Raw genomic sequence first — 27,183 nt, 5'->3', positions numbered from 1 at the left:
CCAAAGTCTCCACATTATTTGAAAAACTACTATATATCTGTAAACTGGAGACTGTCATTAGAACTTTTAGCCTATATAAGTGGCGGCAACTGTCTTTTTTTTTTTTATCTAACAAATCTTTATCTGGGGTTAGATTAATACTCCCATAATTTCTTCCTAAGATCTGATAAATATGCATGTAGTTTGTTTGTTTGTTTATTTATTTATTAAATTTATATGCTGCCCATCTCCCCCAAAGGGTGACTCTGGGCACTCACGATTAAAATCAAACATCAAAAACAGTAAAAATTATAAATATCCACATTAAATTAGCTAAAAAAAGATCATACTAGATAAAAAGAAGACTATAAAATTCAAGATGATGGGGGAGCAGAATCAATTACCCCACAAGCCAATTCCAATGATGCGAGCCCCCATCAGGCCCCCAGGCCATCTGACATAGCCAAGATTTCACATTCTTCCTGAAGGCCATGAAAGTGAGGGTGCGCTGCACTCAGGTGGTAAGTTGTTCAACAGAGCGGGGGCCACAGCAGAAAAGGCCCTCTTCCTAGACCCCACCAGTCAAAATTCCTTGACTGGTGGGGTCTGCAACATGCCCCTTCTGCCAGACCGAGTGGGGCAGGCTGATATAATGGGGGCGAGATGGCTCCTCAGATAACCTAGTCTTGTGCTATGAAGGATTTTAAAGGTAATAACCTTTAATTTAATTTAATAGCAAATATGGTCAATGACCAGCAAGTAAAAAAAAAAAAATTAAAAGGACTAAAATACAGTAAGAGTAGAAATATAATATGAATAAAGATAGAAAGAAAAAAGCCTAAAAAGAAAGAAAGAAAAAGATAAAACTAGAATGTAAAAGAAAACTGGTAACAAGGTATTAGCAGCATCATGGCAAAACTAGTATTTTCCTTCTGTGTATGTGTCATGTAGTTCTTCTTTTAAACCCCTTAGTTTTACTTTGCTTGGATTGTCCTTTTCATCAAATTATTCGACCTGTTTCTAAAATAAAAACATTAAAATAGTTCTGTTCAACATGAGCAATGATTTAAGGAAATACATGCAACTTATATTTCAGAATGTTGCTTTGGAAAATCAGTACTGCCTTGTCACCTGACTCACAAATCTGGTTCCATATATTAAATTATATTGTCTGTAATTTATATATCAGGATATAAATTGTGAACATTTTAACATTATGCCACTTTGTACAGCAGTCATGTCAAGTTATTGTTAACTATGTCGAATATAATTAATGAAGTTTCCCAACCCAGCAAGATATAATTATTCATATTTCTATATAGCTCTTTTGGGAAGATTAAATTTCCTACCTGGTTTTAGCTTTTTGTGGAGCTGCCTCTACTTCTTCATATTCTTCCTAATATAACCAAAAAGAAAATTGGTTGTACAACCTAGTAAAGACCCAAACTACCCATGTAGTACCTATTTTGTGATGTTGGTGTGTGAAATTAAAGGCCTGAAAAAGGATAGAAAAGTCATGATATACAATTGCCTTTACAGAATATACACCAAGTATAGCACATTCCAAGGAGCCTTGCACGATGTCATTTTCTTTCCCCTTTTCAAATAGCACTAGAAGATTGGGGTACTTTCCAGAATAGCTGTAAAGCAGGATTATAGGCATTATGGATGAGTGAGAGAGGAAACCACCACTTTCTTCTAGAAAAAGAGTAATGCGCTCAACATGAACAGTCAGATTTTTGAATACAACCTATGCCTGCTATGCTATTACCCAATACTTCACTCTTAATCTGGTTCTTTCAAATACTTATTTTGAATGAGAGGAAAGAAAATATCATTCCATTTGAAACAAATACAAATACTGGCCTTTGTCACTTAACAGCAGAACATAGATCCAAGTTTTAAACTTGTAATAGCTATGTGTAACTAAACATATTTATGCATGCATGTACCACGCATGAGCATTTCAACATTATGCCACTTCACCCAGCAGTTGTGTCAAGTTATATCAGCAGTCATATCAGTTTGATTCCTGCCACTAATATATGACAATGGCCCATAAATCTTACCTTTGCAGAATCCTTTGAATTATCCATTATGGATTTTGAAGTACTTAATACTACTTTCTGTTCTGATTTATCATCTTTTGGTGTCTCAACAGATTCATCTTCAATGACACTGGGTTTTAACATCTGCACCTTTCGTTCTGGATAGTCTTCATTTGACTTGTATTGCTTCTTAGAATTCTCATAAACTGTGGTCATCATTAGTTCTATGACTGAAGGAGATTTTCTGTCGTTCTCCAGCAATCTGAGATCATGGCAATTGTCAACTCCTTTATGTTCATCATCTATTTTTAAAAAGAAAAGTTAGGATTACTAATTAAACAAAGATGATAACAAAAGAATTCAGAGGAATATATCTGGAGCTATATACATTTATCTTAGAATGGTAGATGCAGCAAATATAAATCACACTCACTCCTCAGTACATATATATCAATGTACACCATGAAGTGGGAAAATATATTTGACTGAGTGAAGAGACAAAGTGGGTGGGATTAAGGGAGGCAGATACCTGCATTCTTCCTTTTCTTAAAATATCCTGCTGGACTTCTTGCATGCACAAAGTGTCTATATGTGTGAGCTAAATTCTGTTGAGCTCTATGAGAATCCCCTTCTCCTTCAGATGCTGAATATTGTGCATATGATGTGATTATGCAGAAACCATGCTGAAATGGTTAGCAGTATATAAACTGATTTCAGAGACTATTTGCCTTAAGAAAATATCCAGATATAATTTTGCCACTGATAAACATGCAATGCAACTCCACTGGAAGTAAGTGTAAAAGAACAGCCTCATGGTACATGGCCAATAGAATTGTTCTTGATAGGAAGTAGGGCCATAACTTCATTCCTGGTAAGGATGATGTAACCACAATCTCCATGCAGGGAAAGGGGAACAAAGGGGTCAAATACAGAAATGATAAGTAACTACCCTGTGCAGGCTGCATTTCTCTGATAAATCTGGAAAAGTTAGTCTTAAACTCCTTTTCTTATACTCAAAAGAGTACATTATACTGTAAATCAACTAAAATATTATAATATGGCAAGCATTTAAGAACCGCAACCCTGAAAATGTTCATCACTTAGGGAAGCTGGGGCAAATGTATTTATAATTTTAGTGTTTGTGGATTTTACTTCACTTACGTTTAGAGATACTTAGTATATATCTGATACATAGATTGAACACAACAAGAAAAAAATAATTTCATGGAAGAGACAATATAATGTGGAGCAGATAGAAACAATTTGTCAAGAATTGTCTTCCATCATGTTCTAGCGCTGGACGCTGGACATGAATATCATTCCAATCCAGGAAGGAAGAAAGGCAGGCACGCATCAGGCAAGAAGAGAACCACAGACCATGGGCAGAGGATTTCCACAATGTTTATACTGGATTGACAATATGCTGATGCTCAGATGGATTGAAAGTGGTCTTAAACCTTAACCAATTTGAAATTTGTTAAAAATCATTTACAGTTATATTGAAAAATATTTTCCTTAATAAGCAACCAAAATATGAATATATAATGGCAGATAATTGTGAGAGAATTATAAAATAATTGGAACATTTAGAAATACAGTCAGCAGCATTTTGCACTCAACCATGCCAATTCTCATAGCAAAATTCAGCCCTTTGCCCCTAAAATCACAGAGCTAAAACCTTAGATCTATTCATAACCTTTCAATCAGCAAGTGAATAACCACTTCTGTTACGGCAGCCTAGTACTTGGGCTTCACCAATGTAAAACACAAAGAGACAAATTGTGAGGCAAATGATAGCCACAAAATCATGATTTATGTTTAAACCATGTAAACTGGCTTAATGATGTACAGTATATCAGCAGCAACACAGGCTTTTTCTAGCACAAATCTAATTTCAGACCTAGAGAAAAGAATACAAAGTGGGATATAAATGAAACAAACAATAAAAACACATAAAATTTTGATCTGTTTATATTATGGAACTTACATAAAAAGCATAAAAAAAGAAACAAAAAGTATAAGAGCTTAATTCTCTAGTCTCCTTTTGAAAAATTTAGATTAATTAACTAATTAATTAATTAATCTAAATTTTTCAAAAGGAGACTAGAGAATTAAGCTCTTATACTTTTTGTTTCTTTTTTATGCTTTTTATGTAAGTTCCATAATTAATTAATGGTCAGAAATTATTTCAAGGAAAATTGCATTGGATTCTTAATAGTGATTTAGACATTAGTGGTATTAGAAGATGTTTGTTGGGGCATCCCAGGAGGATGACTGAGGTGCTGGGTTTTTGTTTTTTTATGGTTTTTATTGTGTTTGTGGTTTTACTGTTGTTGTGAACCACCCAGAGTTGTGCTATAAGATGGGCAGCCATATGAATCTATTTATAAATAAATAAATAAATAAATTTTATTATCAATTATAAATATTTTAAAAGTATTATATTTTCATATACTTTACCTTTTGAAGAGGATTCATCTCCAGATATTGCCAAATTAGAATCTCCAGTTTTCTCATTTGCTGATGAAAAATGGATAGGGAATGAGGATGAGGAGTTTGCAATCAAGGGGCCCTAGAATGTAAAATAAAGAGTCTTGGGTCACCTTAAAGTTGAAACAAGTTATTATATACACAAATGCAACCCACATAGACACACACTCATATATGCACACCAAATGAGCGAAAGAAAAAGAGGAATGAAATGCAAAGAACAAAGTCAATAATAATTACATGAAATATAGTTATCATTAAACTGGACAGTTAGCTTAAAATCTCGATCAGATGAAATTCTATAGACACCCTACTTACAGTAGCTTTGCTTTGGCTATTTTGCACCGTATATAATACTCTGCTAACCTCAGCGCCAGGACTTTCAGAAAGTGCTCTTTTTTCAGATTTCATCAGTTGATCATTTAACCTTGTTTCAGAAGATGGTGCAGATAATGAAAACAGTCGATGGTGATAAGGTATTCTATCCTCTGCTTTGGTTCCTTCATAGTCTTCCACATGGCTACTTTTTCTCAAAATACTTCTAGGTTGAGGAGATGGCTTCGAAAAATCATATAATGCAGGGATACTTATATTTTCAGCTGAGAAAAATATAAAGAATATAATTATTACCTAGTCTTAAAAATGTTCATTTAGGCTAAATTTAAACTCCACAAATGCTGTATTCAAGTCAGCTATAGTCAAATATAGTTTCAAATATCTGCCAATATGTATCCAAAAGGATGTTATATTCTGGGACTTTCTGATAGATATGAGCTTGTGTTTGTTTCTAAAATTCACTGCTTTCTATCAGCAGACAGGCCTCGTTTGAAACTCATTAACAAGAATTTTAGAAGTAATGTCTACAATAGCACGTTAGTCTGCAATTCAGATAAACCATCTGTTCCTCATTGTAATGTTCCCCATTGTTCCTGAAATATTGGGTAAAACTTCAGCAGCCACACAAAAGAAAAAACAATTCTACAATCCTACATGACAAAACTATGAGCATGCTTAAGTGAGCTCCCTGGATCCTGGTCACCCTTCTGGTAATCCCAGAACTAGTTTAACAAAATTAAACACTACCTGGTGGGCATGTGTGCTTGCTCCCCTCTTCACAGCCATAAATAATTATTTTTGTCTCCCTAAAGATCCCTAAAAATTAGGTACTAATATACTGCTATCTATACAGGCTAATAATGCTACCACATCGTGGCACAACCATTCAGACTTAAGCAAGGCTATTGGGGAACTTCCTTAGTCCATCTCACCTCGCTAGATAGGTTCTCTTCCACCCTAAGAAGACAAATTAATGATGATTTGGGATACTGTGGCGTTACCTTGTCAGTACTACCTGCTTTGGGGCTTGATAAAAGTCTGCCTGACATGTAAAAAACCTCAAAAGTACTGGAAAGGCATACATACTGTAGTATAAGGCAGAAAATCTTAAAATTTAAATTTAAAATGAAACCACAACTTTTCTTACTAGGTATAACCTTAAAAGAAACATAATAATTTAATGATATATATGCTTACAGCAGTGGGAATAAATTTTGCTCAACATTGGAAGAAAGACACAATTCCAACAATATCTGATTGGGAACTTAAACTTGGAGAATACATAGCAATGCAAAATTAATGCTATATATACACAATAGAAGTTTAACTAAATTTGAACAAGAATGGTTCTCATACATACAACACATCACCCAGCGTAGCAAATATAATCTCTTACCGTCTGGCTTCTAAAGGGGCCTAAACATCTACAAATATTAAAAATTAGCAGATGTATAAAAAGGGGGAAGTCAGAAACCCAATAGTTTTTTTTATTTTCTTTTTCTTTTTTCATATCTTTTGGAATTTTAATTCTTGTGACATTTGCTTTGTTTATCTATTTCTTCCCTTCATTAACATGTAATTATATATATATATATATATATATATATATATATATATGTAAGTATGCATGCATGCATGCATGCATGCATGCATGCATATGTACACACACACACACACACACACACATTGTAACAAAACAATGGAGACTTTAATATTAAGTAATCAACTTAAGATTGAAACCTTTACCATGCAACAAATACTTGATGTGAGTTGCAGCAGTTCTTTTTTCAATGTTATACTCAATTTTGGATGAAAAAGCCAAATAGTTTTATCCTTGTAATATTGACATCCTAAATTGTAATTAATATTGATAGAATGCTTTTTTTTCTCTTCTCTATTTTCAATACTCTAAGCTATCTAAATAATAGAATATCAATAATCTTTCATATTACATAAACATCACTGTACTGAAACAATACAATACATCAAGATATATAACAATATAATAAAAAAAGAAATGTAAATGGCCAAGCATTAAAAAAAATAGATAAAACTCTAGCTGAATTGAAACAGAGAATTTGGGATTTAAGTATCCAAAATGACTGAGCCACAATGTTTCCCATCCCTTTTATAGTACAGTTGCTCCTCCTCCCTGGACTGTTCTTAGAAATTTCTTTAATGTCTTATCTGCTTTTCATAGGAGACTATTTACTTTGGCCTGAATTGGGGTGCTATCTATTAGGGAAACAACTGGTAGATATATAAGTCTCTCACATGAAAGGTGAACTTGCTTTTGTTGAGATGTGGAGGTAGAATCTGACTCACATATAGCCACTACACTTTTCCTGGGTGACCACTCTTCAGAAACCTCTAAGAAGGTTGCAAAATTTAAGCCGTCTGGTTCCTCCCTCATATTATTCATTGTCAGCTGTTAGCTGTTTCAGGTTTTTCTCACTTTTTAAAAAATTATCCCTTTTTATATTAATTGTACTGTATTGCTGGTCTTTTTCTTGCATTCAAATTTTGATTTGAAATGGTAGCTCCCATTCTTTGTTTTGTAAAACAGAGTGATACTTTGTAGTATCTACACTAGGATTCAGTTACACTTGTTCACAATAGCAGAATGGTGAATTCAAAAAGCAGTGCCTGGCACGCAAACACTAAATATGCTGGTGCCTTATGTGCAATCCCACATTATATCACATGGCAAATGGCAATGCTTTAATTTGTAAATGAATAAAATATAGCTTACTTTTGTCAGACAGAAAAACAATGATTTTCCCCCTGTCAAATACACACATTCAAGATTTTAAAGCTTCCATTAAATAGAAAAAAAAAAGTTTATCCAACTATTTTGCTTTAAAATAATTTTAGCAATCTGGAAATTACACAAAAATTAAAGTACATTTGCTTTACCTGATGCTGATGCAGCCTTAGTCTTGAACTCCCTTGGCTTTGGCACTGGCTTGCTTTCCACATTACACTGAATCATATCCTTTTTCTCTAACGACAACTCAATCCTAGTTGTCTCCTCTATATGATTGCACTCTTTTTCACAATCAGACCTTTCTTCAATAACTGTATCATCTTGGATGTCTTTGATCAGATGTTTATTTTCTGACATGGTTGTTTCTGGAGGTATTTCTTCATACGTTGTGAAAGCCAAGTTATCAGCAGTTTGTTTTTCAAAAGAATAGTGATCTGACAAAGATATTTCAAATGGAATGGATTGTTTTTCTGCACTCCTTTCACATGATCCAGAATGTTCAGTTAGTGAAAAGGGGAAAGCTTGCCTCTCTTCACTCAAAACCTCTCTCTCCATAATGGACGCGTACTGAGATCCCTCATCATCCTCTGATGAAGACAAGTCATCTGCACTTTCACTTTTTAAAGTGTTCCTGTTGCAAATATTAAACTTGGATGTGGATACTGTAAAGACCGCTGATTTAGGAGGGGTGTTTTCCACAGATTCAGGAAATTCCTCTTCTGTGTCTGGAAATATTTTCAAAATATGACATGTTGCAATTCAAAGCATAATTTTATCTGTGAATCAATTAACATACATTGTAAATCTCATTACAGTTCAGTATAAAAAGAGGAGTATTAATGATACCATATTTATTTATTCAATTTATATAGCTGCCCATCTCATATTCATGATTCTGGGTGGCTTACAATTAAAACATAAACAATACCAAAAAACCAAAAAATAAAGCAACCATACAAACAATACAAATGTTAAAAACAATTAAAACAATTAAAAACCATACAGTACAGCTGGGAGAGCAGAGTCATTCAAGAATAATGCAGTCATTTTATGGGTTCTCCACCACTGTCTGATCCCCAGGCCAGATGGCAAAGCCAGGTCTTCAGGTCCTTCTGGAAGGCCATCAAGGTCAGGGCCAACCTGACCTTGGGGAGAATGCTGTTCCATAGGACGGGTGAAGCAGCAGAAAAGGCCCTGCTCCTGGGTCTGTCAGATGACACTGTCTAGTGGACGGAACCCGCAACAAGCCTCTTCTGCTGGACGTGATGGGACAGGTAGATGTCACAGGGGAGAGGTGGTCTCTCAAATAACCCAGATGCCATGTAGGGTTTTATAGGTTATCACCAGCACCTTGAATTGGACCTGGAAGCAAACTGGTAACCAATGCAGCTCACAGAGCAGAGGTGTAATGTGCACAGATCTAGGTACACACATAACTGCCTCACTGCTGCATTTTGCATGAACTGAAGCTTTTGAATACTCTTCAGGGACAGCCCCACGTAGAGCGCATTACAGTAATCCATATAGGAGGTGACCAGGGTATAGAGCCTCCTGATCCAGGAATGGGCACAACTTGTGCATAACTCAAAGCTGTGCAAAGGCCCTCCTAGCCACGACTGCCACCTGCTCTTCAAGCAGGAGTTGTGAGTCCAGAAGGACCCCCAGACTGGCACTGGGTCTGTCTGGGGGAATGCAACCCCATCTAGAACCAAAAATGGTAAATTCTTAAATCCAGGTGACTCCCAAACCCAAAGCCACTCAGCCTTGCCAGGGTTATGCTAAAGCCTGTTGTTCCCAATCCAAACCCCTACAGCCTCCAGACACCGAGGCAGGACATTGGGAGCCTCACTTACTTCACTATATAGTTCACCCCATGGCTACGGATGACCTCACTCAGCAGTTTAACATGTACTGTAGATGTTAAACAGAAGCGGAAAGAGTACAGAACTCTGCAGCACCCCACAATTTAGAGGCTGAGAGCAGGACCTCTCACCCCCAATCAACACCAACTGTGTTTATTAAAAATATATTTAAAAACATATTAGAAATGAAATCCAAATAGTGTAACAGTTAAGTCTTCCTCAATGTACCTTCATCACTTTCAAAGTCTTCTGAATATTCTTCAGTCTGCTGCTTTACTGCACGAGCAAGAAGGGCTTCTTGTAGCTCTTCCTATAATATATTTATACATAAAGCATATTATCATGTGAATAAAAATATTACTCAACTATTTTTCAGACTTAATGTTTCAAATGTAAGACACAATTCAAGCACTGCTTTTAAAATAATTAACCCAGCTAATTATTATGCCTTCTAATCTGTCCTTTTTTTTAAATAAATCTTTATTGGCTTATAAAATTTAACACAAATACCTAACAAACATAAAATGAGAAGAGCAAATACAGATAGAAAAAGGAAAAAGAAAGAACCCCCCCCAAAGATCAACACCACACAACCACAAAAAAAAAAGAGAGAGAGAGAGAGAGAGAGAGAGAAGAAAGAGGAAAAAAAGAAAAAAGAAACACAAATTTTTTTAAAAACAGGGTTTCCTTCTAACTAAACAGTGAGTTTTAACTATTTACATGTCTTCTTCTTTTCTTGATTCCTTCATCTTGTCTCTGTTTCTATTTTATTCACAGTTCTTACTTATTACTTTAAATGTTCATCTGTATGGAGTATATCGTTTCCGTATAGCCAAAAAAGGGTTTCCAATTTGTTATAAAGTCATTGACATCCTTATCTTTTAGATGGTCAGTCAATTTAGCCATTTGAGCAATTTCCAAAGATTTGAGTAACCATTCCTCTAGGGTTGGTACATTTTCCTCTTTCCATTTAGCTGTATAGACAACTCTAGCCGTGGTGATCAGGTGTAGTAGTAGATTTCCATGTTTTTTCTCAATTTATTTGTCCATAAATCTGAGTAGGTGCAGTTCAGGTTTCTTAATAATTTCCATTGACAATATTTTGCAAATATTTTTATGTATCGACTCCCAATATTTTTTGACTTTTGGACACGTCCACCACATATGGTATAAAGTACCAATTTCCTTTTTACACTTCCAACATACATTCAATATTGTGTTATACATTTTATTTATCAGGGGTTATGTACCACCGGTACATCATTTTGTAAAAATTTTCTTTCAAATTATAATTTAATGTAAATTTTAACCCCTTGGTCCACATTTTTTCCCATAATTCATACTCAATATTATAGCCAAAATTTTTCTCCCATTTTTTCATACAATCTTTATTTTGAACTTCTCTCCTTTTAGCTTGTAATAAAATGTAATATATTTTGGCTATCATATGATCATTATTTGTATTGATTTGAGTGTCCCACCATGATAATTCTTTTGTAAATTTTGTAAATTTATAATTTTTGATATCTATTTTGAATTGTTCTTTCAGTTGAAAATATGTGAACCAGTGGCACAGGTACCCCTCCTTTTCCAATTCCTCTCTTGTTTTTAATCTATATGACGATCCTTCCCAGTTTAATAGTTCTGAATATCTCAACTATTTATAATTTCCTACATTATCCTGTCTTGTAAAAGCTTCTTGTGGAGATATCCAGAGCGGAATATTTGGTGTTAGGATAGATTTATACTTATTCCAAATTCTAAAAATTGACTTGCTTATAATATGATTATTAAAAGCTTTATTCATTTTAATTTTGTTATACCATAGGTATCTGTGCCAGCCGAATTTTAAATCATGTCCTTCTAAATTTAATAATCTCCAATTTTCTAATGTAACCCAATCTTTTATCCATAGCAAACCACTTGCTTCATAATACAATCTTATATTAGGCAGTCCCAAACCTCCTCTTTCTTTACTGTCTTGTAATAATTTAATTTTTATTCTTGATTTCCTCCCCTGCCAAATACATTCTGACAGGTCTCTTTGCCAGGTTTTGAAAGTTTTATCTGTAATTAAAATTGGGATAGTTTGGAATAAAAATAATAGTTCTGGCAATATATTCATTTTAATTGTGGATATTCTTCCTAATAATGATAAATGTAGGTTTTCCCATTTTACTAAATCTTGTTTAATCCTATTCCATATCTTTACATAGTTGTTTTGAAATAAATCAGTATTCGTTTTTGAAATTTCTATTCCCAAATATCTTACTTTTTTTACATTTTGAAAGCCTGTCTTCTGTTCCAACAGTTCTTGGCTGTTTTGTGGCATATTTAAATTTATCATTTTCGTTTTTTGATTATTTATTTTAAGTCCTGCTAAGTCTCCAAATTCTGATAGAGTATTTAGTAAGTGCTCTAGGGACTCCTGTGGATTTTGCATTGTAATTACTAAATCATCAGCAAAGGCTTTTAATTTGTACATTTCTTGTTTTATCTTTACCCCTTGTATGTGGTCTTCTTTTCTAATAGTAAAGGAGATAGAGGACAACCGTGTCTTGTTCCCTTTTCAATTGGACACTCTTGTGTCATGTCTCCATTTACCACTATTCTGGCTTTTTGTGTCGTATAAACTGCTTTCACTGCATTTAAAAAAATCTCTCCAAAATCCATTGCCTCTAATGTCTTGAACATGAAATTCCAATTTAAATTATCAAATGCTTTTTCAGTGTCCAAGAACAGGAGCATAATTTGTTTTTCATTATGTATTTGTGCATATTCTATTAAATCTATAACTGTTCTTATATTATCTTTTATATACCTCTGTGGTAGGAAACCATTTTGATCATGGTTAACTATTTCTTGTAATATAATTTTTAGGCTTTCTGTTAAGATTGAAGTATATATTTTATAGTAATTATACAAAAGGGATATGGGTCTATAATTTTTACATAATTTTGAATCTTGATCTTCTTTTGGAATTAAAACAATATTGGCCTCTGTCCATGATTTAGGTATCTTGATTCCCTATCAAAATTGAATTAAATAAGTCTTTAGGTAGTGGTACAATTTGATCTTGAAATTTTTTATAATAACTTGCTGGAAATCCATCTGGACCTGGGGCCTGGCCTGTTTTCAATTTTTGAATCGCTTGTATGATTTCCTAGTCTCTGATAAGATTATTTACTATTCTCTTTTGGTCCTTTGATAGTTTCTGTAAGTTACATTTCGAAAGATAATTTTCTATCTTTTCTATTGGCACCTCCTGTTTTTTATATAAATTCATATAGTATTTGTAAAAGGCATTTTTAATCCCTTCATTGTCAGTTAAATCTTCTTCATTATCTCGAATTTTAGTAATAATATTCCCCCCATCCTTTCTTAATTTATAGCCTAACCATCTTGCAGCTTTATTAGCATACTCAAAATTTCTTTGTTTTATATATCTCAAATTTCTTTCGATTTCATTTGTTGTCAAAATATTAAGTTGCTGTTGCAAGATTTTTATTTGATATTTTATATCTTCGTCCGACGGTTTTGCTTGGTGGTCTTTTTCTTTTTGCTTAATCTGATCTAATAATAACTGACGTTTTTGTTGTGATATTCTTTTGATATGTTTATTTAAACATATATAATAACCTCGCATATATGCTTTGCTAGCATCCCATACCATTGCTATATTCACTTCATTATTTAAATTCCATTCAAAGAATTCTTTTAATTTCTGTTTACTTTTTTCCACATACTCTTTTTTTCCAAAAGGTTTTCATTTAACCTCCATCTATATATTTTGGGGGGAATTTTTATATTTACCTGGACCGGATTGTGGTCAGAGAAAGTTTTTGGGAGGATTGTAGCATTTATAATTTGGTTCGTTAAATTTGTTGTTAACCAAATCATATCTATTCTGGAGAATGATTTATATCTATCAGAATAAAAAGTATAGTCTTTTACATTGCCATTTTTATATCTCCAAGCATCTACAATAGTCAAATTGTCTATAATGTCAAAAAAAGATGTGGGTAGTTTTCCTTGATTATTTTTTATTTTTTGTTCAGATTTTCTATCAATAGACGGTGATATAACCCCATTCCAATCCCCCATTAATATCCAATTATCATATGAAAGATCTATAAAAAGGTTTAATAGAGTCTTATAAAATTGATTCTGATTCTCATTTAGAGCATATATGCCCACCACTATTGTTTTAAAATTTTGCATTTCTATTTCTACTGGTAGATACCTCCCTTTTTCATCAGTGGTTACCAACTTAGGCTTTAAATTAGGCTTTACATACATTGCTATTCCATTTTTTTTTTTCATTTGCTACTATAAATTCATTCCCTAGCCTTTTATTAGTCAAATATTTAGTATCTGTTCTTCTGATATGGGTCTCCTGAATACATACAATATCCTGCTTTAATTTATTTAGATAATGAAATATTTTTTTCCTTTTAACTGGCGCATTTACTCCATTTATGTTCCATGACAAACATTTTAGTTCATTCATTAGAGAGGAGGGCTATAAATTCTTTAGAGTTTGAGGTTGTTGCTGTATTTTGTTCTTCAGTAAACACTGATTTCCCCTTCGTCTCTTTATCTATTTCTTTACCTCTTTTATCTTTAGTTTTATCTGTTTCCTCCATATCTTTTCTATATTTTTTGAGAAACTCTTCCGCCTTGGGAACTGTATTCAGCTTGTATCTGTGTTGATGAAATGTCACAGTAACTCCCTCTAGTGTTTCCCATCTATATCGGATTTTTTTTCTTTTTAATATCTCTATGAGGAATGTATAATCTTTTCTTTTTCTTAATATTCTCAGGGGAATTTCCTTAAATATCGTCACATCCTCTCCTCCAATGTTAATTTTTTTATCATAAGAGGTCTGTATTATCATTTCCCTTGTTTTTTTTCTTGAGAACTCAACTATAATATCTCTTGGTCTCTTGTGAGTACTAGCATATTTTGAGTTCACTCTGAACATTCTCTCTATATCCTCCTTCAATCTTTCTTCATCTCATCCAATTAAATCTACAAGCATTTGTACAATTGTATCTTGTATTTCTGCTTCATTTTTTTCTGGTATTCCCCTAATCCTGAGACAATGTTCTTTTTCTTTTAGTTCTAATAATGTTAATCGATCGGCTTCATTATCTTTATCTAATTCTAATTTCTCAACTCTTTCTCTTATACATTGAATTTCTTCTTTCATTCCTCTTTCCATCCTTTCCAGCCTCTGTTCTAATCTTTTTTCCAACCCGTCTATTTTAACTTCTAATAGCTGCGTTAAGTTCTGTGTAATACTTTGAATTGTTTTTTTTTTGTGAAGTCTTCAAACATGGCTCTCAGCCACTCTCTTTCTCCTCCCACTTCTGACCCCCTCCTATTCTGATTCTTCATGTTCATTTTTTCTATTTTTCTATTTTACTATATTTATACAATATATCCATACAATTTCAGCAAAGAATATTTCTATATCTATTCTTATCTATAGTCTATACACAGCCTAATAGCTTAACATACTCTAATAAGTTCTCTGAGCAATATGGCGATATGCGATAATTAATTAAATAAGTCCTGTTCCAGCTTGGTCTTGAAACAGTGATTTCCCCTTAGAAGTGTACAATTCACTCTTCTGTTTAGAAAGTCTCTTTCCTTTTTTTTCCTCTGTAATTATTTAGAAGCAGCATTTCAATAGAAATGAGAAAGACAGCGACTCAAGCCCAAACAACCGGCTACAAACACGGTCTCCGCCGATTTTACCTCCTAGCTCCCTGGCTGAGCTCTTTCATGAAAATGAAAGTGATGGTCTCGCCTGCCTTCAGGAGCCACTGAGATTTCTTTGCTGGCAGTGCTCTCTGTCAGTGTTGCCTCCGTGGTCTGCCCATCTTTTCAACTCCGCAGGATCACTGGCTATCCGCGCTGCAGTTTTCCTTTTCTCCAAGCTGCAATTACACCCATCCTGTTGCCATCTCTTCTCACCGGAAACCTCCCTTCTAATCTGTCCTTAACTTTGGAACTTCTCTCTCTCTCTCTCTCTCTCTCTCTCTCTTATTTATTTATTTATTTATTTATTTATTTATTGAATTTGTCACCGCCCATCTTGTTAAACGACTCTGGGTGGTTTACAAAACAATTAAAATCAATTAAAATTACAATAATAAAAAACAAAAAGATCCAAAATAATTGGCAATCACTCAGGCAGCATCATCAAGGCACTAGCCACAACCAGGATTCGGTAGAGTTGTTATCCCCCCACACAAGCTGGCAGAGCCAGGTCTTCATTTTTTTCTTGAAGGCTGGTAGGGTAGGGGCCTGAAGCACCTCTGGGGGGAGAATGTTCCAACAGGCAGGAACAACAGCAGAGAAGGCTCTCCTCCTGGGCCCTGCCAGTCAACATTCTCTTGCTGATGGGACCCACAACATGCCCTCTCTGCCTGACCGGGTGGGATGGGTTGATGTGACAGGGGTAAGACGATCCCTCAGGTAACCTGGACCCATGCCATGTAGGGCTTTAAAGGTGACAACCAACACTTGGAATTGGACCCGGAAGCAGACTGGGACCCAATGCAGTTCGTGCAGTAAAGGTGTTATATGCACCATTCTTGGGGCACTCAAAATTATCCACGTGGCCACATTTTGGACCAGCTGTAGCTTCCGGATACTCTTCAAAGGTAGCCCCATATAGAGTGCATTGCAATAGTCTAGCCGAGAGATGACCAGGGCATGAGTGACTGATGGCGTACCACGTGAAAGTGGGCAAAGGCTCTCCTGGCCACAACTGCTACCTGCTCCTCAAGCAGGAGTCGTGAGTCCAGGAGGACCCCCAGAGTATGCACTGGGTCCGTCCGGGGCAGTGCAACCCCATCCAAAACCAAAGATGATAAATCCTTGGATACAGAGGGGCCTCCAATCCATAGCCACTCTGTCTTACCAGGGTTCAGCTGAAGCCTGTTGCACCCCATCCAGACCCCCACAGCCTCCAGGCACCATGAAAGGGTGGTTACGGCATCACTCACCTCACCCAGGATGGAGATGTATAACTCAGCATATTGATGATACCTCATCCCATGGTGACGGATGATCTCACCCAGTGGTTTCATGTAGATGTTAAAAAGGAGCAGAGAGAGTACCGAACCCTGGGGCATCCCACAAAGGAGGGGCCGCAAGCTGGACTTCTCGCCCCCAATCAACACTGATTGGGATCAACCTTGGGGGAAGGAAGAGAACCAGTGCAAAACTGTGCCACCCACTCCCAACTCCCGAAATCGACCCAAAAGGATACCATGGTTGATGGTATCGAAAGCCACTGGGAGGTCAAGAAGAGCAAGGATGGATCCACTATCCCCATCCCGCTCCTGCCAGAGATCATCCATGAGTGCAACCAATGCTGTTTCCATCCCATATCCGGGCCTGAAACCTGACTGAAAAGGGTCCACATAATCGGTTTCCTCCAGGATCCTCTGGAGCTGCAATGCCACCACCTTCTCAACCACCTTCCCTAAAAAAGGGAGGTGGGAGATCGGATGAAAATTGTCCAGTATGGTGGGATCCAGTTGGGATTCTTAAGGCGGGGGTGCACCAGCGCTTCTTTAAAGGCAGCTGGAAACACCCCCTCTCTCAAGGATGAATTCACCATTGCCTGGACCCACTCATATGTCACTTCCCAGGAAGCTTTAAGCAGCCAGGAGGGACATGGATCTAGTTGACAGGTAGTGGCATTGACCTTCCAGAGGACCTTCCTGTCCACTTCCTTAGGTTCAACAGGATCAAACTGTTCCCAGATAATAGGGTAAGAATGTACCCTGGGCATCTCTATAGACCATGCCTCATACTTGGTATCCAACTGGAACTGGATCCGAGCGATTTTATCCTCCAGATGCCTAGAAGGCTCCTCTGTGCGGCCCTGTAAATGGGCTATTGAGCCCCCCTTTCCCAAAAGAGATCGGGTGATCTTAAACAGGGCTGCTGGGCAGCATTCTGCAGATGCAATCAAAATGGAGAAATATTGACATTTCGCCACTCTTACCGCCACAAGGTAGGCCTTAATAGCGGCTCTAGCTTGTGTTTGGTCAGGTTCGGTCCTTGTTTTCCTCCAGTGGCACTTTAGACATCTTTTAACTCTTTTCAAAACCCTCAACTCTTCCATAAACGACAGAGGGTGGTGGGTTCAATGGGTCAAGAGAGGTCACATGGGTGCGTTCTTGTCCAAGGCCTCAGCAGCTTTCCTATTCCAGGTAGCGGCCAAGGCCTCCACTGGACCATGCAGCAGACTCTCGAGTATAACCCCCAGCTCCCTTTGGAGCTCAATTGGGTCCATTAGTCACCGAGGGTAGACCGACTGAATGGGTCCTACCTCCCTGTGGAGAGGAGTAGCATAGGAGAATCTCAAGGCCACCAGGATATGATCTGACCATGACAAGGGGGACAGATGTAATTCCTCCTTCAGATCATATTGCCACTGCTCTGACAAGAAAACCAAGTCCGCTGTGAGACCACTGTTCCAAGCCAGGTCACGGATAATCTGGGACAGGCCCATAGCTACCATGGCAGCCAGGCTGCCTCTGAGGCACACCCTGGGGACAGCAGATTGAAGTCTCCCAAGACCATCAGTCTGGGGAACTCCACTACTAGCCCCACAATGGCCTCCAGCAGCTCAGGCAGGGAAGTTGCTACACAGCAAGGAGGCTGGTACAGTAACAATAATCCCAACTGTGCTCGCGAACCCAACTTCAGGAACAGGGTCATACAACCAGCCACTTGCGGAGCAGTGCCCTGAAGGCCAACAGAGATTCTCTGATGACAACTGCTACCCTTCCTCCCCTACCTTGGGGTCTTGGCTGGTGCCAAACTGTAAACCTGGCTGGGCACATTTCTGAAAGGGGCACCCCTCACTTCAGGGCCCAGCCAGGTCTCAGTGATATATGCCAGGTCAGCCCATTCCTCAGTGATCAACTCACATATAAGGGGAGCCTTGTGGTTAACTGACCTGGCGTTAAGAAGCAGCAGCCAAAAGCCAGGGTCTACAGAGGTCTGCTGTCCAGGGCCTGGGTCTGAGTCCAGAGGGCCAGAACACGCTACCAGTATGAAACATTGGAGGCTTCTTCCCCCAGAGTGGCCTGCCCTCTGACTCCCATCATAATACCCTCTCCCTGTCACCACCTGAATAGTGTAGTCTGCTCTGACCTCCCCAGAGGTATATGCATACGTACATACTCTGGATATGGATATGGATATATAGCAATCACATTGACTTATTATTGTTAAAAGGAGGTGAAGGAGCCAATTATAGCATCAAAAGCATGCCCAGATGCTGACAGTGGAACAGATCATGAACTGCTCATGTGCAAGTTCCAAGCTAAGCTAAAGAAGAAGACAGCCAATCAGTTTCCACAATATGATTTTGAATATATACCTACCATTTTCAAGAATTGCTTTGAAGTCCTGAACCTCATTGATAAAGAACCAGATGAATTGTGGAATGAACTTTAAATAAGTTCTTAAGGATGAATGTGAAAAAAGACTGCCAAAAATAAAGAAACAGAAGAAAACAAACTGGATGTCAGAATAAACCATGGAAATTGCCAAGTGAAAAGAGAAGCCAAAGCCAAGAAAGACAAAAATCTCAGAAAAGAACTTAACAAGGAGTTTCAGAGAGCTGTTAGAAGAGACAAGAAGCAGTATTACAACAACATCTGTAAAAACACTGAAGATGAAAACAGATATGGAAAAACAAGGAAAGCCTTTCAAAAGATCTCTGAACTCAGAAGGAGGTTCCAACCTCGAATTGGTAAGCTAAAGGATGCCAATGGACAGATAGTAACTGATTCAAAGGAGATGAAACGAAGATGGAAGGAGTATACTGAAATGCTGTACAGTAGAGATGTCAACATCCAAGATACCTCAGAAGATATTCCCTGCTTACAAGAATCTCTAGTACTAGAAGATGAAGTTAGATCAACATTCTGGTTATTACCAACTCAGAAGGCTATAGGAACTGATGCAATACCCAGTGAAATATGGCAAGCAACAGGATGAATCAGTAAAGGTTCTAACCAAGCTATGCCAGCAAATCTGGAGAACAATACAGCGGCCAACATATTGTAAGAGGTCAATCTACATTCCAATACCAGAAAAAGGAGACTTAATGAAGTATGCAAACTATCATACAATATCCTGAAATTCACGTGCTAGCAAAATAATGCTTAGAATCATCCAATGCAAATTATGGAAACATGGAAAAAGAGATACCAGGTGTTTAAGCTGGCTTTAGAAAAGCCCAATGACACAAGACATTATTGTTGATGCACGCTGGATAATTGAGAAAGCCAAAGAATACCAAAAAGAAGTCAGTATGTGCTTCATTGGTTATAGACAGGCCTATGATTGGGTCGATCAAGTCAAAATGTAGAATGTGCTTAGAAACATGTAAATCCCAGAATATCCAATTGTCCTCATGAGAAACTTACATACTGGTCACAAAGCACCATTATGGACAGAACAGGCAAAAGTGTGTGACAAAGCTGCATACTCTTCCTTTATTTATGCAACCTATATACTGTATATTATTAAGGAAAGCTGTATTGGAAGAAGAGGAGCATAGTTTAAAATTGGAGGAAGAAACATCAATAACCTGGGCCATGCTGATGAAAATGCAAAGGATCTACAAGGTCTAGTAATAAAAATTAAGGAGCACAGTAAAAAAATGAGACTAAAATTAAATATAAAGACAACCAAAGTAATGACAACATGTGTAATAACCAGCCTTAGAATTGACAATGAAGATATCAAAATTGTGGATAGCTCTTTAGAATAAACTATCAGCAGTAAAGACTAGCAGTCAAAAAATATGCTGCAGACTAGTACTTGGTAGAGCAGCCATGAAGGCCTTGGAAAAGATATTCAAACATGGTGATATGTTTATCCCTACAAAGATTAGAATTATGCAGGCCATGGTATTTCCTGTGACACACTATAGAAGTGAAATTGTACTTTGGAGAAGCAGGACAGGAAGATTATTGATGCTTTTGAAGTTTGGTATTGGAGAAGACTCCTAAGAATATAGTGGACTGCCAAGAAAACAAACCAATGGATCACCGAACAAATCAACTTGAGACACAGATAACCAGGCTCAAATTATCCTACTTTGGACCCATTATGCGAAGACCTAGCTCTCTGGAGAAGACTCTAATGTTGGGAAAGATAGAAGGAAAAAGAAGAGGAAAACCAGCAGCAAGATGGAATCATCTGTTACACTGGCGATAAGTGCACCATTAGAAGACCTCAGATTAGGGACAGATTGTCATGGAGAAAGATCTATATATGTGGTTGCTATGAGTTAACAATGTCTTTATGGCACATAATCAAATCATCAATCAAATGATGCTTCAGAGAATTCAAATCCTGACACTTACATATTTCAGACAATATGAACCTCTATATAACCATTAGTATTTTAAAAAGTTTAAGGTGTTGTCTAGTATGCCACTGCTAAGGAAAACCTGAATTGTTTTTTTCAGCAGTTGGCCAAGTTTTTGCATAGCTACTATAAAGTGCCATTTTTGTTCTCTCTTTTTAAAGATTACAGTGGTTTTATTATCAGTTTTTTTATTGGTTCCTTCTCAAATACTTCAAAATCAGTAAGATTCCTTAATCAAAAAGAATAAAGCAAGACATAATACATGTATGTAAATCTAAAGCGGTCTTTCTCAACTCTTAAACAATGAGAAGTCCTTATTTTTTAAAAAGATCTTTACATCTTCATGCATATATTTTCTATTCCAGTTTTTCAATTAGAATTGCATATATTCCTTTGTCCAGTTTTTCCAGCTGTTATGAATATTAAATATGTACAAATTTTAAGTAAGTAGATTTTTTAAAAATGTACAAGACAAAAACAAACTATTAATATTTCAAATCAGGTTGAACAAAGCATTTTAAAGAGGTCCTTTGCAAACTATGTTAACACTAATAAAGCACCTCTCTTTTAAGTGTTAAAGCACCTGCACTGTTTGTGTGCAGACAGACGGATTGTCTTTGACAGTTATGTGAGCCTTCAAAAGAATGGCATTGCTATAATTGGTGAGAACTACTTCTGTCAAGCTAACATGGTTTATGAAGCACCTCTTTAAAATGCTTTGAAGAACTCAAATTTCTAATAACAGGATGCAGAGTAGTAAAAATTATTTTACCTGAAAAGTGGTTCTTTTGGAGAATTTTGGGCTCTTTGTGTAGGCTAAAGTACTGATAATATCTTCATCAGACATATTTCTTGATCTGAGGAAATTAATCTTACATATTCAACTTGTAATCCTGTGAAGATAAATATGCTTTTTGAATTTAATAAAAGAGAGAAAAATTATTTAAATGGCTATACTGATATTCTCAGAAAGGGTGGGTATGCTGTTTCCTTAGAAACACTAAGTACTAAAATCTAATTTCTTAGCAGGTTCAATTTGCAGTGACAAATTTGCAAAGAATAAAATTGATACTGATTTCCACACTGCACTACTTTTGACATGCCATCTTATGAAGTGCCATCTAGCACACCGTCTTGTCCAGTTATACATAATTATCTTCAATTTTGGAAAGCTGAAGTTTTCAACATGACACTTGTAACTGCCCAGCTTATAAGATGTTCTTCAGATCCTTGCCCATCTTAGCTTAGTTAAGCTAGTTGGGAGAAATGACTGGGTGAATCTAGGGAGTAGCAAATGTTTCTTTGTGTGATGGAATGGTGCTGCCAGCCTTAAAAGAAGCAATGAGAACTCCTGAAAAATATTGCTAGATTTATCTTTTATGAGAGATACTGCTCAATCCATCTCTTGAGTGTGTGTCAGTACTTACGTGGTGAGGTACAGGTAACAAAATGTTGACTTGCAAAGTAGTCTTTCAATTAAAGATACCAGCTGGGATAAAGACGACTTAGCTGTGCTTATGCCATACTGGCCAAAATGTGCTAAATCTGGTTGGTATTGCATCCTTATAGTTAGCAGGAAATGCTGCATGTATCAAGGGTATGACTAAAGTGGAAACCTAATCTATTTCTATCTTACTAAAATGTTTTATGTGTCATTGATCAAAATAATAATGAGCAATCAATATGACTGTACTGCTGAGAACCATATAGAAAATTACAACTAGAAATAGCGCATGGACATGGCTTACAAGAAGAAAAAGATAAGGAAAGGTATAGTGAATGATGCTGGCGTAAACTAGATTTAGTTCAATTTCAGTTTTTTATCTTATTTCCTACCTTTAGTTTACTATTTCTTTCTTTCTGTACTATGCATAAGAAAATAGCATATATGCATGTATCACAAATCACTAATATCTCTTTGGGGGGCAAAGTACTGGAAAGAATTTTCATGCAGATGTAGACATTTTTGGAAGAATTAATTATCTTGACTCATTTCAGCATGGACTCTCTTGATCCTACTGGATCTCTCAGATGTTTCCAACACTGTTGACCATGGCATCCTTCTGAATAATCCATGTGTTTTGGAGATTAGATGCACTGATTTCTTACTTGCATTGATGGTCTCAGTGAGTAGTAATGAGTGACTCCATTGTGCCACTTTAGCAGCTGTACTGTGAGGTGCCACAGTGTGCTATCTTGTCCCCAAAACTACAGGATCTGGATGAAACTGCTGGGAGAGGTCATCAGTACTTTTGAGACAAGGTGCCACCAATATGCTGATGCAAGCCAAATCTACTTCATAATTTTTGAACTGAGAGATGCTGTGCATATAGATACAGTGATGGGTGGACTGAGTGTAAAACTCAGGGTGAATCCTGCCCAGATCAACCTTACCGGTAGATGATTTCAAGGTATGCAAATTGGGGAGTCCATGTATCTAAATGGAAATATACTGTCTGAGAAAGAATAAGTACTAGCTTGAGGGTGCTGCTTAGAATCATTATTGTCACAAGAGCTCTATGCTCCAAAGTGCCTATTTCCAGTTTTGGATGTCTTACTGGCTATGCCATTTCCTGAACAATGATAGTCTACCCATTGCTGGTACTCCACAGTCCACATGCTGATAACCTGATGGACTCATTATTGTAATACACTTTGGAACTACCTTGTATCTGCTCTGGAAGCAAAAAATGATGTAGAATGACTGCTAGGTTGCTGAGTGGGGCACCTGGCCATGCACATATTATACTTGTATTGAAGCAACTGTTCTAGCTACCCAGCAGCTATTGAGTCAAATTCAGTGTGTTATTCGGGTACATTAATTACTTGCATTATTTTATGAACATTTTAAATTTGATTGTAAAGGTCATTGAAAGTTTATGGGAAGAGATATTTACATATTTAATAATAAATAAAAATCTATAGGACAGAATAAATAGGCTAGAAATATATTTTAAAACAACTTTTAAAAAAATCTTTGACATGATTCCTTTTTTCCTGCAAAACATCCCAGCTATCTATAGAAATTATTAGCAATGTTTTTCTGTCCCATGCACCCATATGAAACACATTCTAATTACTCCACCATAAGAGGTAATGAGAGGCCATATCCATTAGAGCAGTAGTTCTTAAACTGTCTGACCCAGTTACCTCTTTTCTCGGTCTGCAATAATGCCATTACAGACAAACACCGAACACACACAAAACAGATTCTATTGTTTTACAGGAGCCTCTGGACAGCAGCAGTTCCAAATTAGATCCTCGACTCACAAACAAGCAATTACAAATTGCTCCATTAGTCCCAGTTTAAGAACCACTGCATTAGAGGACATTCAGTACAAGTTGGACAGCTGAAGAACTGATGAAAACTTAAGAGAAAGTCTTTTTTAAAAAGTATCTATTATGAGCCGTTTTTACCATTACGTCCCCCTCATTCAAACAAGACACCATGCCGAGTTAGACTTAAAAATACTGAGACCCACGAAGGTAATTAGCATTACATTCATGAATGTAATTAGCATTACATTCACAATACGTTTTCTTAGCATATCACCCGGCTCCCTCAACATTATCCCTTCCCTGTTGCCCGCCAGGTAAGTTTAACTCCCGGACTTTGCAACCAACATGGCTATGCTCGTGGAGCATTATGGATACCGGAATCAAACACGTCTGGAGGACACAAAGTTGGGGAAGGCTGCTTTAGACCCTCCTTTAGCAGGTTGGTAATTAACTAGCCAAACAGCTCATGCTTCATTCAGAAGCACGACTGAGTCTGACGGCGTTTATTCCCAAGGAAGAAAGCAGAACATCGCCACTCTGTGCCAGTCGGCTGTCGAAGTATCCCGTGTCGATCTCTGCCTAGCAATCGCCCCCCCCGCCCCCCCGTTTTCCCGAGAAGGAGCCACGGCAGGGCTCCCACAGGAAGCGGCCTCCGGCGAACCTTTCCACTAAGCTCCCCTCCCTGCCAAAGGTCTGCCCTTCCAGCGCCTGAGTCGCTGGGGATAGTACCCGCCTCGCCCGACTTTCGCCTCCATCCCATGCCCTTACCTCGCGTCGCAGGAAGGTTCTTTCGCGTCTCGGTTGAGAGGGCTGAGCAGCACCCACTCCGATCTTTCTCCTGCCCCGGCTGCAGGTGTATGAAACGGCAAAGGCGGCCTCAGGCCGGGTAGGCCTCCCCGCCATAGAGGTAACCTAGCAACCTCCGGCACGCGGCTGCTGACAGCACAGACCAATGGCACAGTTGCTGTGGCAACTAAACCACGCCTCCGTTTCCGCATAGGGTTTTATCGACAGGTAGGTTTGGGCACTGGGGAGGGGGGGGGGAATACAGTATGTCAACCTGTGACGAAATAAAGCCTCCCCCGCCCCCCACGCCTCTGCTTTATTAAAATAGCATGGAGGTTAGAAACAATGGAGGACTTCCTGTCTCTACTGAAATGGAGAAGTTGAACATACAAATGGATGAAGATTTTAGGTTTTAGTGAAAATGATAGTTCAAATTTTAACTGTTCAATTGATGATCCGTGGTACATATTTGCACCTCTTCCTTGCCCGGTTGTATGGAGTCAAGGTCTTTGGAAGCCATTAATAAACTTAATTTCTTCCCCAAATTCTACATTTTCCTGAATAATGGTTCTGTTTTAAGATGCTCTTCAGTCTTGTGTTCTGTGCCATAGAAGCCAGTCCTTAATTTCAGAAAAATCAGTCTGGAATCCCATCATCATTGCATGTTTACATTAATGTCCCATTTCCTTTCTGTGTTTCTGTGTGCACTTTTGAAAATGTCTGCCCTGTACAATAGTGATGAAAATAAATAGGTAAGCTGTCATTGAATCAGGCTCAGCTCATGGTGACTATAAGACCAACGCCTGTCATCCTTCCAACTCATTCTCAGTAACACCTCCTAGCTCCTCTAATAACACTACATTAATTTCATTGCACCCATCTACTCATTGTCTGTCGTCTTTCCCTTCTGCTTTTGTCAACCTTTTTTTCCTAGGCCAAATTCTGCTCACAACACATATGCTGAATGGACCAGTCTTGTTTTCGAATCAGCAATGCTTGGTTATTCTTACAATCCATTGATCTCTCGGTTACTGTTTCCAAATATCTAATTTAAAGGTGTGCTTTTTCGTGCTCTTTCTCATACAGCTTTCAACAATCCTACATTACCAGTGGAAAAACATGGCTTCAATTCTGATTTTTGGTACTGAAATATCCTTATCTTTCATGATCTTGTATAAGTTTGCCATTGCTTTCTTTCCTAGGATTAATCTTCTATTTACTCAGATAATAGGAAAGTAATAGAAAATACATGCAAAACCTTTTTCAAGGTTTCCTGCAGCCACTCTCTGAGATGAAAACAAGAGTCCCTGAGGAAGGGGTTGTAGGCAAATTATGTACCTGGAGTTCTTTTCTGCTATCTCCTATTTTTGCAGCAACCAGGACATCCCCAGGATGCTTTTCCTGAACAGTCACCTTCAGCTGACTGAAGTTTCCCATCAATGCAGTGAAATTAGGCCTTGTTGTTGTTGTTGTTGTTGTTGTTCAACTGTCAGTCACTGAACATTGATTTGGCATCACATTTTCTCCTCCACTTTTGATTCTTTTTAATTGACTATCCAACATTTTCCTTTAGTTTTCTAAAATTTAACTGGGCTGTAATATTTAATAACCCAGAATGTGAGACCTCATATTTCTAAAAATTCATTAACATTTTATTTCCTAACATTATGAAATATAGTTACCTTAACAGTGCATCAGGACTCCTTTGTTTAAAGATTACAGTAGTACTAGATTTTTAAAAACATTGTAATGCATAATTCGTCCAGAGGATGGCAGCAAACGATTTCGTTGCCAAGAGACAGGAACATGTTTATGGCTTCTTGTTTAATTTCAGATGACACCATTTATAGTCAAACTTAGAAAACAGGATTCTTTTAGTAACTTTGCTGCAATAAGAATGAAGTGTTCACAGCAAAAACAGAGGCTGGAAAAAATAATTGTTTGGATCCAAGTTTGCATGATTAAAGACTGTATGTCTATGCATGCTTGCCTGGAAAAAAACAGAAAAGTCTGTGGCATTTGGCGCTAGCTTTTTTAGGCTAAATTCCAGCTTATCTGATTCATGAAGTATTATCCTCAGTTGACAGAACTACACACACACATACACATAATGCACACACACACACACAACACACACACACACATACACACTGTACAAGTAAGTATAGAAGAAAAAATGTAAAGCTCACAAAGATATTGCTGTATAAAAGTGAATG

The 27,183-nt window shown here is 37.2% G+C and overlaps 1 protein-coding gene across 1 annotated transcript in view; it reads right to left on the bottom strand.

Moving 5' to 3' along the window:
• Window positions 1-25,118, bottom strand: part of MAP9 (microtubule associated protein 9) — a 44,878-nt gene extending 19,760 nt beyond the window's left edge. Inside the window, exons 1-8 of the mRNA XM_088132724.1 lie at window positions 24,950-25,118; window positions 21,675-21,795; window positions 9,711-9,792; window positions 7,770-8,345; window positions 4,884-5,116; window positions 4,488-4,599; window positions 2,049-2,329; window positions 1,329-1,375 (exon numbers count right to left, since the gene is read on the bottom strand). Coding sequence (XP_087988850.1) covers window positions 1,329-1,375; window positions 2,049-2,329; window positions 4,488-4,599; window positions 4,884-5,116; window positions 7,770-8,345; window positions 9,711-9,792; window positions 21,675-21,749 — 1,406 coding nt within the window. The 5' untranslated portion in view covers window positions 21,750-21,795; window positions 24,950-25,118. The remainder of the gene's footprint in view (window positions 1-1,328; window positions 1,376-2,048; window positions 2,330-4,487; window positions 4,600-4,883; window positions 5,117-7,769; window positions 8,346-9,710; window positions 9,793-21,674; window positions 21,796-24,949) is intronic.
• Window positions 25,119-27,183: the final 2,065 nt, after the last annotated feature.

This window comes from Python bivittatus, unplaced genomic scaffold, assembly GCF_059951505.1.
Source record: "Python bivittatus isolate LINGU-HERP-01145 unplaced genomic scaffold, Pbiv_v1 ctg000070_np1212, whole genome shotgun sequence".
Classification (NCBI taxonomy): Eukaryota; Metazoa; Chordata; class Lepidosauria; order Squamata; family Pythonidae; genus Python; species Python bivittatus.
This window is presented reverse-complemented; position numbering and strand designations above follow the sequence as displayed.